Source organism: Rhinichthys klamathensis, unplaced genomic scaffold (assembly GCF_029890125.1).
Source record: "Rhinichthys klamathensis goyatoka isolate OS25496 unplaced genomic scaffold, OSU_Roscu_1.1 h1tg000150l_1, whole genome shotgun sequence".
Taxonomy (NCBI): Eukaryota; Metazoa; Chordata; class Actinopteri; order Cypriniformes; family Leuciscidae; genus Rhinichthys; species Rhinichthys klamathensis.
Genome location: NW_026606685.1, coordinates 1,093,185 through 1,106,304, shown reverse-complemented (window position 1 = coordinate 1,106,304; position 13,120 = coordinate 1,093,185). Strand labels below are relative to the sequence as shown.

At 36.6% G+C, this 13,120-nt stretch overlaps 1 protein-coding gene across 1 annotated transcript; it reads left to right on the top strand.

Annotated features, from left to right (window-relative positions):
- The first annotated feature begins 229 nt into the window (after window positions 1-229).
- On the top strand, window positions 230-12,709 carry sdad1 (SDA1 domain containing 1). Its single transcript, XM_056258274.1, has 22 exons — window positions 230-432; window positions 1,236-1,340; window positions 1,424-1,522; window positions 2,205-2,315; window positions 2,428-2,499; window positions 3,625-3,725; window positions 3,824-3,881; window positions 4,066-4,140; window positions 4,669-4,770; window positions 4,857-4,926; window positions 5,101-5,204; window positions 5,291-5,348; window positions 7,621-7,679; window positions 8,684-8,760; window positions 8,879-8,976; window positions 9,081-9,157; window positions 10,000-10,126; window positions 10,221-10,312; window positions 10,408-10,595; window positions 10,681-10,765; window positions 12,232-12,393; window positions 12,533-12,709. Exons 1-22 carry the CDS (start codon window positions 343-345, stop codon window positions 12,575-12,577), a joined length of 2,055 nt encoding a protein of 684 aa, XP_056114249.1. The 5' UTR covers window positions 230-342; the 3' UTR covers window positions 12,578-12,709.
- The last annotated feature ends 411 nt before the right edge of the window (window positions 12,710-13,120 follow it).

Genomic DNA, 13,120 nt, shown 5'->3' with positions numbered 1-13,120 from the left:
CAACGAACAGATTACAATTTCAAATGGATGTGGTATTTAAATCGATTTGAATTGATCCGTAATATTAGTGAAATACAAAAATAAATGTTAGAAATATATAATAAATATATAAATGTCTTCTGCAGTACCACCAATCTCCACTTGGGGCCGCTGCAGTCTACAGAGAGATATCTGTTGAAAGATATGCTAGTGACGCTTTTCAGGTCCTCCTGATTGTCCTTTCAGGCTTTCCGTAGTTCGCTGGCAACATGGCGGCCTCCTTATGAGCCACGCTGGTGACAAAATAATCTAATCAGTCAAAATAAACGTTCTTTTCTGACGCGTATTATAAGATAATCAAAAATGTCGGGCCGCAACAATAACAAATTACCGACGAACCTCCCACAGTTGCAAAATCTGATCAAGAGGGATCCGAAGTGCTATACGGAGGAGGTAAGACACTTGCTATTGGATTTGTCAACTGGCCTGGTCGCGAGTAACCAAAATAATTAACGTTATATGACATTGCACTGAACTATGACAAGCTAGATGTATTCATTAAACCTAATGAGCGTCTAATTTTATGTAACTATTCTATTTACGTAACTTTAATTTTCTTAAGTATGTAACGGTATTCATTAGAAGTTACTATTCTATTATTATTAACAAATTGCTATGGGGATCTGTTGTTCAGATATCAGCTATGATAATTGGTACTGCTAGTAACTGTAATAGATACTTAGTGATACGGAATAAATGTTCACATTTAGTTTTATCCATGGGGTGTAATGATACCCTCATGTCACAATGCTATACTGAACTCACGATACGATATTATTGCATACATTGTCACCAGAATAAAAATATTCATGATTCTGAAGCTGAAAATACAGAATTATTTTAGACGGATATGCTTGCACTCTTTCACTGACTAGATATATTTAAAATAATGTAGGCCACTTTTTACTGGTAATATAAGACATTTGGCAATATCAGGACCCATAAATATTTCCCCATTGCATTTTTTATACATTATATTCAACATTACATAGTAGTTAATGTAGTACTGACACTAAAACTTTGTAAACGTGAATTTTTTTCTCTCACAGTAATTTTAATTTTGGGTGAACTATACACAATACATATTGTCACTAGTATCCACGATACACATTGTTGCATTTTTGTATTGCGATATGTTGTAACAATATATTGTTACACCCCTACTAATAAATGAGCTCAATTTGTTGTCATTCCAGTTTTTGCAGCAGTATCGTCATTATCAGTCAAATGTGGAGATCTTTAAACATCAGCCTGACAAATCCAACAAAGACCTGGCTGATTTGGTCATGTTCCTGGCTCAGGTATGGATGTGCTCTCCATTTATTCTGCATTTGATCTCTTATGGATGAGACGGTTATTGACTGATTGTGGTTTGTGTCTCCAGGTTGGACACTGTTACTTAGAGGAGCTGTCAGACTTCCCACAGCAGCTGACTGATCTTCTCTTAAACCATCATACGGTGCTGGAGTCAGATCTCAGAATGGTACGAATGATATTTGTTGTTCAGATGAAGTTTTTACAGAACAGTTAGTATGTCGGTTAGTTTAAACTAACTCAATCCGGACAGTCTATTACAGTCTTTCTTTCAGAGTAGGAGCTATTTATTTTGAGGTACTCTATGTAACTTTTGACCCTCTAGCGGTTAAAAAACAAAACTGCATTAAGAACATTTTTGGGTGTGCTTCGGCTCTGTGGATGAATATGACCCTTCACAATAGATAATGCTTAATGGACTCTGTTAGAGAGCTACATATGGCAATTTATCTGTTCAATAAAATACCTTACTCACCTGTTGAGGAATATAAACGTCATCTCCACGTCACTTTTACATTTCAAATCCCTCAGTTCTCCAAAAAGCCAAGCTAATGTTGTTTCTTGTTTTATTTCGAGCTCTGTCGCGTTTTATTTTTAGCATTTTTAAAACGTGTGACTAGATTAGAGATTTAGTGAGCTCTATGTCAACCTTTCTCGCTCATTGTGAGAACAAACATATGCCGCTCCCACACCATACAAAGTAGCCAGAGCAACTTTTATCTTTTTTTTGGATACGCGCGCTCACAACATATGTAGACAATTTTACATAAGTTTTTACAAAGTTACATAGTGTACCTTTAACTTTTGAAGATCTGTTTTCTAAACAAATAACTTTTTGTTATTTCTTTCAGACGTTTTGCAAAGCCCTCATCCTCTTGAGGAACAAAGATCTGGTCAGTCCCACCAGTCTTCTGGGACTGTTCTTTGAGCTGCTGCGCTGTCATGACAAACTTTTGCGAAAGGTCTGTGAATTTTGCAGTGCAATTCTGTTTTTAGAATTATTGCAAATGCTTGAATGCTGCGTTGAATTATTGCAAAGCCTACTGAAAAAAAAAATGTCCTCTGTCTCCTCAGACTTTATATACCCACATTGTGACTGATATCAAAAATATCAATGCCAAGCACAAAAACAACAAACTGAACACGGTAAGCCGCTTGTATTTGGGCTAGGGCTGGGCGATATGTCCTAAAAAAAAATCCGATCTACGATTTAAATAGATTTTTTTTCCCCCTACTTAAAATCAATCTGCAGATGACAAAGAAATTGTTCAAAACAAGTTTTAACTTTATTTTGTTTTGATTTTCCCTTCTGGGATTTGATCTGGATTTTCCCCTTGGGGTTGAAGTGCTATCAGAAACATCTAGCCAAAAAGACAAGATGGCAGGCCCTGCCATTGTAAACAGTGAAAATGTAACATACCATAACATAAAATGGGTGGATTGGGATTAGGGGGATGTAAAAATAAGTGTATTGTGATTGTCAAAACATTTGGTGACTAAACAAAATTTTATTAAGTTTATTGACAACACATTGTTTACATGGTACAATGACTGGTATGCTACTGTTTTTATTATTGCTTGACACAAATTTCACAATTTCAATTCTTGTGATTTGATTCTGATCTTGATTCAATATCGATTCCTTTGGATAAATATTAGGTACAGTAGATACGTTATGTTAATTGTTCTCCAAAAAAATATCTCACCTAATGCTGTAAACATACAGAGCCCTGTCTGCTGTTATTATTATTAAAGGTTAAAAATAACATCTCAAATTAAATATAATGCGTTGTTTATAATAATAACATTACAATATTTTAATGATATAGAGGAATGGCTTCTCGAACAATAAAAAATGTAGGGTGGGACTTTTTTTCTCCATTGGGAATTGATTGGGTGGTTGTGGTTTGCTATTGGTGGATCTCATGTGAGTGACAGGTTGCCCCGCCCTCACGCCAGTAAACGCATCATCAGAGAAGAGAAGAGATGTCGCTGCAAGCGAGAGGGAAAGTTATTTTGATTAAAGATTAAGAGGTGACATGAATTTAAAAAAACTTTGTGTATATCATTTATAAATACTGCATTATTTCATAAACAAGGATAGTCAATTTGGATTAGATTTCTTTCCTTAATTTACCATCTAAATTGGTATCATGTACTTCTTTACATTTATATTTTGGGGTGAAATATGACACTGAATATGACTTTATGAGATTCCCTTCCCTCCGTTTTGAAATAAATACTCAGCACTTTTGTTTCTTCTGCGCTCAGACCTTACAGAACTTCATGTACACCATGCTGAGGGATTCAAACCCCATTGCTGCCAAGATCTCTCTAGATGTGATGGTTGAGCTTTACAGAAGAAACATCTGGTGAGTCCTTGAACAGAAGCATCTTTGTAATATTATGTGATGCCATGTAATATGATCTGTAGTCATAACTGTTTTTCATTCCCACATCAACTAATCAGGAATGACACTAAAACCGTGAACGTCATCACCACAGCGTGTTTCTCCAAAGTCACAAAGGTTCGAGTTTTTGCCTTTTCTCTCTAATTTAATATGTATGGATTTCCAGTATTAAAACATTTAATGACATATTAGTTAAGGACACTTTTATTATTTGTTATACACTATATTATAACTTTATTTACAAGGCTGCTTTTCGAGAGCTTATGATCTCTTCTAATTAACAATTCCTGTCTCCTCTCAGATCCTTGTAGCTGGATTGAAGTTCTTCCTGGGAAAAGATGAAGATGAAAAGAGAGACAGTGATTCAGAATCGGAGGTAAAATAAGTGCAGATTTTTCTTCCGCTTGCTGCTTGTATGTACACTACCATGCAAAAGTTTGGGGTCATTCAATTATTATTATTTTAGGAAATTAATACTTTTATTAAGCAAAGACGCATTAAATTTGTCAAAAACAACAGTAAAGACATTTATAATGTTACACAAGATTTCTATTTCGAAAAAATGCTGTTCTTTTGAACTTGAATAAAACATTGAACACTGAAAATGTTTCTTGTTTACCAAATCATCAGCATATTAGAATGATTTCTGAAGGATCATGTGACACTGAAGACTGGAGAGTTATGAGGCTGAAAATGCAACACAGAAACAAATAGATAATTGCTATTTTAAATTGTAGTAATATTTCACAATATTACTGTTTTTACTGTATTTTTGTTCAAATAATTGCAGCTTTGATGAGCATAGGACACTTCCATCCAAAAACATCTTAATGACCCCAAACTTTTGAACGGTAGTGTACTTTACATATTAAAAATAATTATTAAATGTATTTTTCCTCTGCAGGATGATGGGCCAACGACCAGAGATCTAATGATCCGATATTCCACCGGAAAGAAAACGTCCAAAAATAAGAGGAAAATGGAGAAAGCAATGAAAGTCCTCAAGGTTAAATGAATCGTTTCAGAATTAGCAAATTGATGTTTTTTGTTAATGTCACTGCTAAATTTGTAATTTTCATTTTGTTTCCTCAGAAACATAAAAAGAAGAAGAAAGTGGAGGTTTTTAATTTCTCCGCCATCCATTTGATCCACGATCCACAAGGTCAGACCACCCTTGCACACTTACACAGAATACAACATACATGTAGTGATGTAGTGTAGTGGTTAAAGATCTGGTACCTGGAAGTTGCAGGTTCAGACCCACAAGAACTGATCCATGTTGTGAATCACTTTCTATAAAAGCATCTAGATTAATAATTATATCTGTGTTATTCAGATTTCGCAGAGAAGCTCCTGAAGCAGCTGGAGAGCTCAAACGAACGGTTCGAGGTGAAGATCATGATGATGGAGCTCATCTCTAGACTCGTGGGAATTCATGAGGTAATGTATAAGTGAGCATTTGCACATTTATGGTTCATTATTTTCTCATTAACTTAATCTAACCTGTTTTGTTTTCATCTTTACAGCTTTTCCTTTTTAATTTCTATCCGTTTGTCCAGCGGTTCCTTCAGCCTCACCAGAGAGGTAAACACTGCTGTCTTTATAGAATACTTACACAAATAATGTGTAATTCACTTCAGTATTTTTAGGGTGTGTTCACACTTGCAGTTCGGTTCTTTTGGTCAAGACCAAAAAAGAAAAGAATACATTTAGTCCTGGTTCGCTTAGCGATCACACTGTCATTTTTAAGACCGATCCTAAAGAGAAAATACACGTATTAATGCACTAGTTGTATGTGCGTACATATGATGGTATTTTGACCAGCTGAGAACTCGTGAAGAATTTATAAAATGTGTAAAGGAGTCAATACAGCGGCAGGAATTCCACCGTTGCACACAAATGAACATCTGCTGCTAGAAGATGGCGGTTCTGATGCCTGTACCGAACTGTAACGGGCAACATAGATCCCATGACTAGAAAAAACTAGGGGTGTAACGGTACACAAAAATCACGGTTCGGTACGTACCTCGGTTTTAAAGTCACGGTTCGGTACGTTTTCGATACAGCAAAAAGTAAGAAATGCCAGAGAAATTTCCTATTTGTTAAAAGAAAAATATTTTTTAAATAAGTGAGTTTTCCTACATCTTGAAACTTTCAGGTTTATAAATGGGGGTCATCTTTGAAGGATGAACAAATAATGTTTTGGTCATCACATTAAAAATAACATTTAAATATATGAAGAGTTTAGATGCAAAAGCCATTTAAAATTTTCTTCTAGAATGATCATTTTTATCAAGCTTGTATATTTAAGTTCAGTAATTTCACTTAAATGGCAATAAAGATTGCCTATTGTCATTTGAGTGAAATTACTGAACTTAAATGTACAAGCTTCATAAAAATGATCATTCTAGAAGAAAATTTCAATTGGCACTTATAGAGGCTTTTGCATCTGAACTCTTCATATAGGCTATTTATTTATATAATATTTGAGTTTTGAAGTGCTGGAAAAAGATGTGTGAAGTACTTGAAAGCATTTCACTATTCCAGCCAAACTGGTTACAGTTAGTGTTACTATATTAAATCCATGGTGAATGTTGCTGGTCTGTGGACGTAAAGTATTACTAGTTCATTCACGGCACAATATTTCTCCTGGTGTCCACGTCAGCGCTGTTTGATCTAATAGAGATCTACGGTTAATAACGGAGAAATTTGAATGCTTCTCACTAGATCTCGCAGCGATGTTATTACTTCAGTGGCGAACTCAAATGTTTTCTTTACTGGATCTCTTAGCGCTGTGTTGTAACGGTTGTAACAGTGTCGCTTGATCGAGATCGGCTCCCGCTGCACAAATGTTGCTGCTCCGAACTGATAAACGATCCGTGAAGCACAATAGCGCAGTTTCGTTCTGCTTTCATTACGCTTGCCATTTGATGTTGCGCAACGTTGTGGTGATCGCGCCAGCGTGAATTTTGTCGGCAGGAAAAATGGTCCTAGGAATCGTTCGGTTTGTATGCGTACCGAACCGGAAGCCTCGAACCGAAACGGTTCAATACGAATACATGTACCGTTACACCCCTAGAAAAAACAGGTATGTTTTTAGGTTTTCTGTCCTTTTTAGGTTGTTTTTGGTTCATTTAGATGTCTTTGGTCCTTGTTGCATTCATATTTCAGTCAAACCGCACCAGAGACCACCTTTTCAGTCCACTTGTTTGGTGTGCACCAGGGTTCGGATGGCAACGTTCACACTTATTCAACAGAGCAATCACACCAGAGTTTGTTTTAAAGCAACTCTAAGTACCTTAAAATAATGTTTTCAAAATCGTTTCAGTGGTGGTTCAGGTCGTGATATGGTGAAATGCACTTATGCCACCGCTTTGCGGTCCTATATCTGATATATCCACGCTATGTAAGATTGCCAGATCGGGTCGCGTTTATGTAGTGCGAATGAGACCTAAGAAAACTACAAATTTGACTTGCTTTACGGCAAGCGTTACAATTGCCGATAGCTGGAGCGTACTCGACAGTAGACTACAACTACACTTTCATAAAATCATGCATCATACTCTACCTTGTCTGTGGCCATTGTTGATTCCAAAGCCGGTGCTGGATAAACAGAGAGCATGTGCGTGCACGTGCGACAGTAGGCTGCGGTAGGCTAAATTATTTACGACACCAGTAATGGACAATTCCGCTTCCAACCTGTAGGGCGACCGCAGAGGAAAAGTCACTTGGTGTTGCTTTAATACAACCCAAACTGCCAAGTGTGAACACATCATTAATGTCTCTTATCTAATACTCGTGTCTTCAGAGGCCATGTTTATGTCCTCCTCGTGTTAATTTGTTGTTTTTGTTTCAGAGGTGACCAAAATTCTGTTGTGTGCCGCCCAGGCCTCCCATCAGCTGGTCCCTCCTGAGGTAAGAACTCATCATGAGGCCTTTATATATCATTAAACGAAGGTGAGGTAAAACGCTGTTTGAAAGTTGGTCGGACTGACAAAACCAGACACAACAACAAACATGTAGCCAATCAGCATTAGGGGCCGTGTGACGGTGGAGGAGAGAGAACGAGCAAGAGGGAGATTTGAAGAATGACTGTAGAAAGAGTGATGGCTGAGAGACATTACAAAAGAATATCACTGGAAATTGGAAGGTTATGACCCGGAAAGACCTTTAGGACCCGCGCTAATTTTAGAAAAGCTTTCCAGCGCTGGAGAGAGCTAAGCGAGAAGGCCTGAAAACAGACGCGGGTGTTGCTTTGATTTGGCTCCACTCGTGAGTAACACTGGGTTTGAGTGTTATTGTTTGCCTGGAGCTGCTGTGCTGTTAGCAACTAACAACAAATTCTTGTTTGTATTTACTCTATGTATGTTAATTTTTTTGTGCTTCCTTGTCGTTCGTTCATCTTCGCTTTATTTTTCGTGAAGCATTATTTTGTTGCGCTTCTGCTACGATAAATAGACATCCACTCTTGCATTGCGTGTGTAACAGAGGCCAGTTAGTGAGAGTTGTGCAGGCTGATGACTGCTAGAGAATGCCGTGTTTACTGTTTAGCGTCCTTGTTAGTGCACACGCCTCGCACACCAGCGATCGAGGTTCGTCAGACTTTGTTTTTATTTATAGAAATGCATACTTTCATTTAGAAGGGATGCATTAAATTGATCAAAAGTGACAGTAAAGAATCCTGAAATATATATACACTGTAAAATATACACAAAAATATGGAGTAGCACAACTGTTTTCCAAATTGTTGAGCATATTAGAATGATTTCTGAAGAATCATGTGATGGAGTAATGATGCTGAAAATTCAGCTTTGCATTCACAGGAATAAATTACATTTTAAAATCAATTAAAATGCAAAATACTTATTTAACCAACCCTGAACTTTTAGTGTTCTAACTAATTACTGTCACATCTACAGATCGTTGAGCCAGTCATCATGACCATCGCCAATAACTTTGTTACGGACAGGAATTCAGGGGAGGTCATGACAGTTGGGTAGGTGCTGTGTAAAGCTCAATAAAATACACTGAAATGTTAAATTGTTTAATGCAAAATACTGTTATTTTGTCCCTCATTTGCATGAATGTCTCTCTTGTTCATCCTCATATCTCAGAATCAACGCTATAAAAGAACTGGTAGCCCGCTGTCCTCTCTCGATGTCAGAAGACCTGCTTCAAGATCTCACACAGTACAAAACCCACAAAGATAAAAGTGTGTGGTTTGTCATTATTTATCAGTCTGTTCATCAGATGCTACGTACTTTGAATGAAATGATAACAGAATAGACTGTTTGACTTTTTTTGTTTATCTTCCAGATGTTGGGATGTCTGCCAGAGGTCTTATCCAGCTTTTCCGAGATCTCAATCCACAGATGCTACACAGAAAAGACAGGGTGAGAAGCTTAAAATATTAAAAAATAAAAAAAAGACATTCTAGAGATCAAGGATTCCCAAGCTTTTTTGCCACTCAAACCTTTTTGACTTAAATATTTACTTAAGTGCCCCCTGAGATTTTAAATGAATATTTCAATAAACAAACAACACATTTGCATGTTCATGTTTCCCTGCCATCTGTTAATGGTCACATGACATGCAGATAAACAGATAAAATGTCATGTTTTATTTTCATTGTTTATCTTAAAATGATTTATTCATTAAAATGTTACATTTTTATTATTTAATTAATTGTTAGCTGGAAATCCTGTTCTAGATGTACACTACCAATCAAAAGTTTAGGATCATTTTTTTTTGTGAAAGAAAGGAAGAAATTAATACTTTTATTCATCAAGGATGCATTAAATTGATCAAAAGTCACAGTAAATGTTAGGACATTAATGCTGTTCTTTTGAACTTTCTATTCATTAAAGAATCCTGTAAATAAGTATGACAGTTTCCACAAAAATATTAAGCAGCACAGCTGTTTTCAGCATTGATAATAATTAGAAATGTTTCTTGAGCATCAGATCAGCATATTAGAATGATTTCTGAAAAATCATGTGACTGAAGACTGGAGTAATGATGCTGACAATTCACAGGAATTACATTTTAAAATAAAAAGAGTTATTTTAAATTGTAATATTTCACAATATTATTGTTTTTACTGTATGTTTGATCAAGTAATTGTAGATTTGGTGAGCATAAGAGACTTCTTTCAGAAACATTACAAAATCTTACTGACCCCAGACTTTTGAATAGTATTGTACATTATTGTTTTTGCACTCATTATTGTTATCAGGGAAAGCCCACAGAATCCTCTAAGGAGGCCAAAATCCAGAGCTATGGAGAATTGGAGGCCAAAAACTACATCCCTGGTGCTGAGGTGCTGGAAGCAGAGGAGAACGCAAATGAAGAGGAAGATGAAGGCATGTGAAAATCTGTATTAGCATTTGCTTATTATATCATTTGAGTAATATGTGTGTAAAACATTTATTCCAATGTAATGCTTTACCTTCCAAGACGGCTGGGAGAGCGCCAGCATGAGTGAGGATGGTGAAGATGGAGAGTGGGTGAACGTGCATCACTCCTCTGATGAAGATCAGGCAGAAGTGGTGAGGATCATTCCACTTTCTTATCTGATTCTACACTTGATTCTAATGATGGGAAATTCTGCATCTGAACCTGTGTTGTTGTTTGTATATGTCAGGCTGAGAAGTTACAGAGTATCCCAGAGGACGAGCGCAAAGCCAAAGCTGCCGTGGTCAGCACGAGTCGTCTCCTCACGCAGGATGACTTCAAAAAGATCCGCATCGCTCAGATGGCCAAAGAGGTCAGCTCTGCACCCGGGAAGGGTCAGAAGAGGAAGAACGTAGAGAGTGATGAGGAAGAGCAGAGGTAGGACATGGTTTGGGCAGGATGTTTCTTTACTGGTATGAACTGATAATAATCAGTCTATTCATATATATATTTTTTTTTTCAGAGGAGAGTTGCTTAGCCTGAGAGACATTGAGCATCTTCATAAGAAACCCAAATCTGACAAAGAAACACGACTGGCAACAGCCATGGTGAGTATGGGGGATAATATTTTATAATATTTTATATATATATATATATATATATATATATATATATATATATATATATATATATATTAGTGCTGTCAAACGATTAAAATATTTAATCGTGATTAATCGCATTAATGCCATAGTTAACTCGCGATTAATCACACATTTTTATCTATTCTAAATGTCTCTTGATTTCTTTTTGTCCCATTATTTTTTTTTCTCATTTTAATGCTCTTATCAACATGGAAAAGTGGATCGGCTTGCTTTGTGCAAATGTTTTTATTGAAAACAACCTTGGCATATACTGTGTTCAATTTCACACTAAGATTCTCACTTGGAGCAAATAATAAATCTCTCACAATGTAACTGTCCATCAATAAAAGGGTGAAAGAAATACTGACGAGGTCCTGATATTGACGAGGGGGCGGAGAATTCGCATCAGCTGTGTGTGTGTGTGTGTGTGTGTGTGTGTGTGTGCTTGCCCGTCAAGTGGTATTTCAGACTGGACGTTTTGCGATGATGATTGCTCAGTTCACAACGACAAAACACACAGATCACTTTGGTCTTGTCATTGGAACCATTTGGCAACTTTTGAAAAGTAAACTTTCCATTCAGAATCTTATTGGCATCCATTTTGGCGTCTCGCGCTCGCCATCCACTCAAAACGTAACGTATTTGGCCGGCTCGCAAGCTCAAACAAGTGTGTGCCTGTTGTTTTGTTTCCGGTCTAGCTAGATCAGCTTGCGCTTTGGTCAACGAAGCAACAAAACGTGCTCGCGCGGCGCAAGCCATTGAAATGAATGGGTTTCATAGCGCCGCGCATGCCGCATCCTGTTGCAAAAGCATGTGAAAAGAACTACAAAGTTTGCTAGGCCAAAAAAAAACGTTAATCGCGCGATAAAAAAAATTGACGCCGTTAAAATGGGTTTGCGTCAACGCTGTTAATAACGCGTTTAACTGACAGCCCTAATATATATATATATATGAGCACTAAAGTATGAGTATAAAAAAAATATATAAAATATAATAAAAAAAATCAAATGGATCCTTGCTGAATTAAATTATAAATAAAATTGCTTTATGATCTGAATAATAATGCGACACTGAAGACCTGAGTAATGATGTTGAATGTTGATGTCAGCTTTGCATCACAGGAATAAATAAAAAATTTCATTTAAAAATAAAAAAAAACAGTTTTTTACTGTATTTTTGATCCAATAAATGCTGACTTTGTGAGCATAAGAGACTACTTAAAAAAATATGACTGAGCCCAAACTCTTGAATGGTAATGTTTATGTATATGTATTTTTTTCCCTCTCAATATCAGGATTTAAAAAAAAAATCATTTTTAACTTAAAATCCTGATGTTGAAGGAAAGAAAACACATTAATTGGCATTTTGTCAGCTACCCATAGCAAAAAAAACAAGGTTAAAAGTTACACTTTCTTGACATTTTTTTCTCTCAGGCTGGGCGGACTGATAGGAAGGAGTTTGTTAAAAAGAGGAGTAAGCTAAACCCGTTCGCCAGCACCAGTAACAAGGAGAAGAAACGAAAGAAGAACTTCATAATGATGAAACACAGTCAGGACGTGAGGACCAAAGGCAAACGCTCCTTTAGAGACAAACAGGTGAGCCTGCAGCTCTTTTCACATCTTTAAGAACTTTAGATGCAATAAACCTGCATGCGCTTCCCATTCAAGTTCAGTTTGTGTTGTGTTTGTGATGTTTCCTATTAATAGTGATCTTCCCCACTCATTTCCCCCTCAGATCGCCCTCAGAGATGCACTCTTAAAGAAGAGAAAACGCAAGTAATTCCCACCTGTAATGGACTAGAGCTGACTGAATGGTTCATCTCATGATATGATCTGTGCGGAAGACAGTATATACGACTTGGCTGTGTGGATTTTCATGTTGTCTTTTAATAAATCGTTTAAACAGTTGAAATCTGTTACTTTTTGTATTTGACCTACAAATAGGCCTTTGGACAAACTGCACCCATAATAGTTTAACTAAATTAGTGAACAATAGTTCTACAGCATTTGGTTTCATATGTTGTCATCTAACACACTGATGTTCAGACATTGTTAGATTATAATTCTTATTTTAGGCCTATGGAAAGAGTCATGAACATCTAAGACAATCTATGTTTACAAAACTACTTCAGCTTTACTTTCTGTTGTACTTGAGCTTTTATACATGGTCCAGGGGTGGTGTTGCAACAGTCCAATGAGAATACATTACATCATATAGAATGCAAGACAAACAGAAAAACAAGTCCATAGGAGAAATATATGGCAGTATATATGTTCTGGACAAATCCAGATCTACTATCTGAGCTGGTTTCCTAGAAACACA

Excerpts from the sequence above, each read along its gene's own strand:
- sdad1 (XM_056258274.1), top strand. The coding sequence starts at position 343 with ATGTCGGGCCGCAACAATAACAAATTACCGACGAACCTCCCACAGTTG. Across the intron at positions 2,316-2,427 it reads ATGACAAACTTTTGCGAAAG|ACTTTATATACCCACATTGT; the intron begins GTCTGTGAATTT and ends CTGTCTCCTCAG. Across the intron at positions 3,882-4,065 it reads GTTTCTCCAAAGTCACAAAG|ATCCTTGTAGCTGGATTGAA; the intron begins GTTCGAGTTTTT and ends GTCTCCTCTCAG.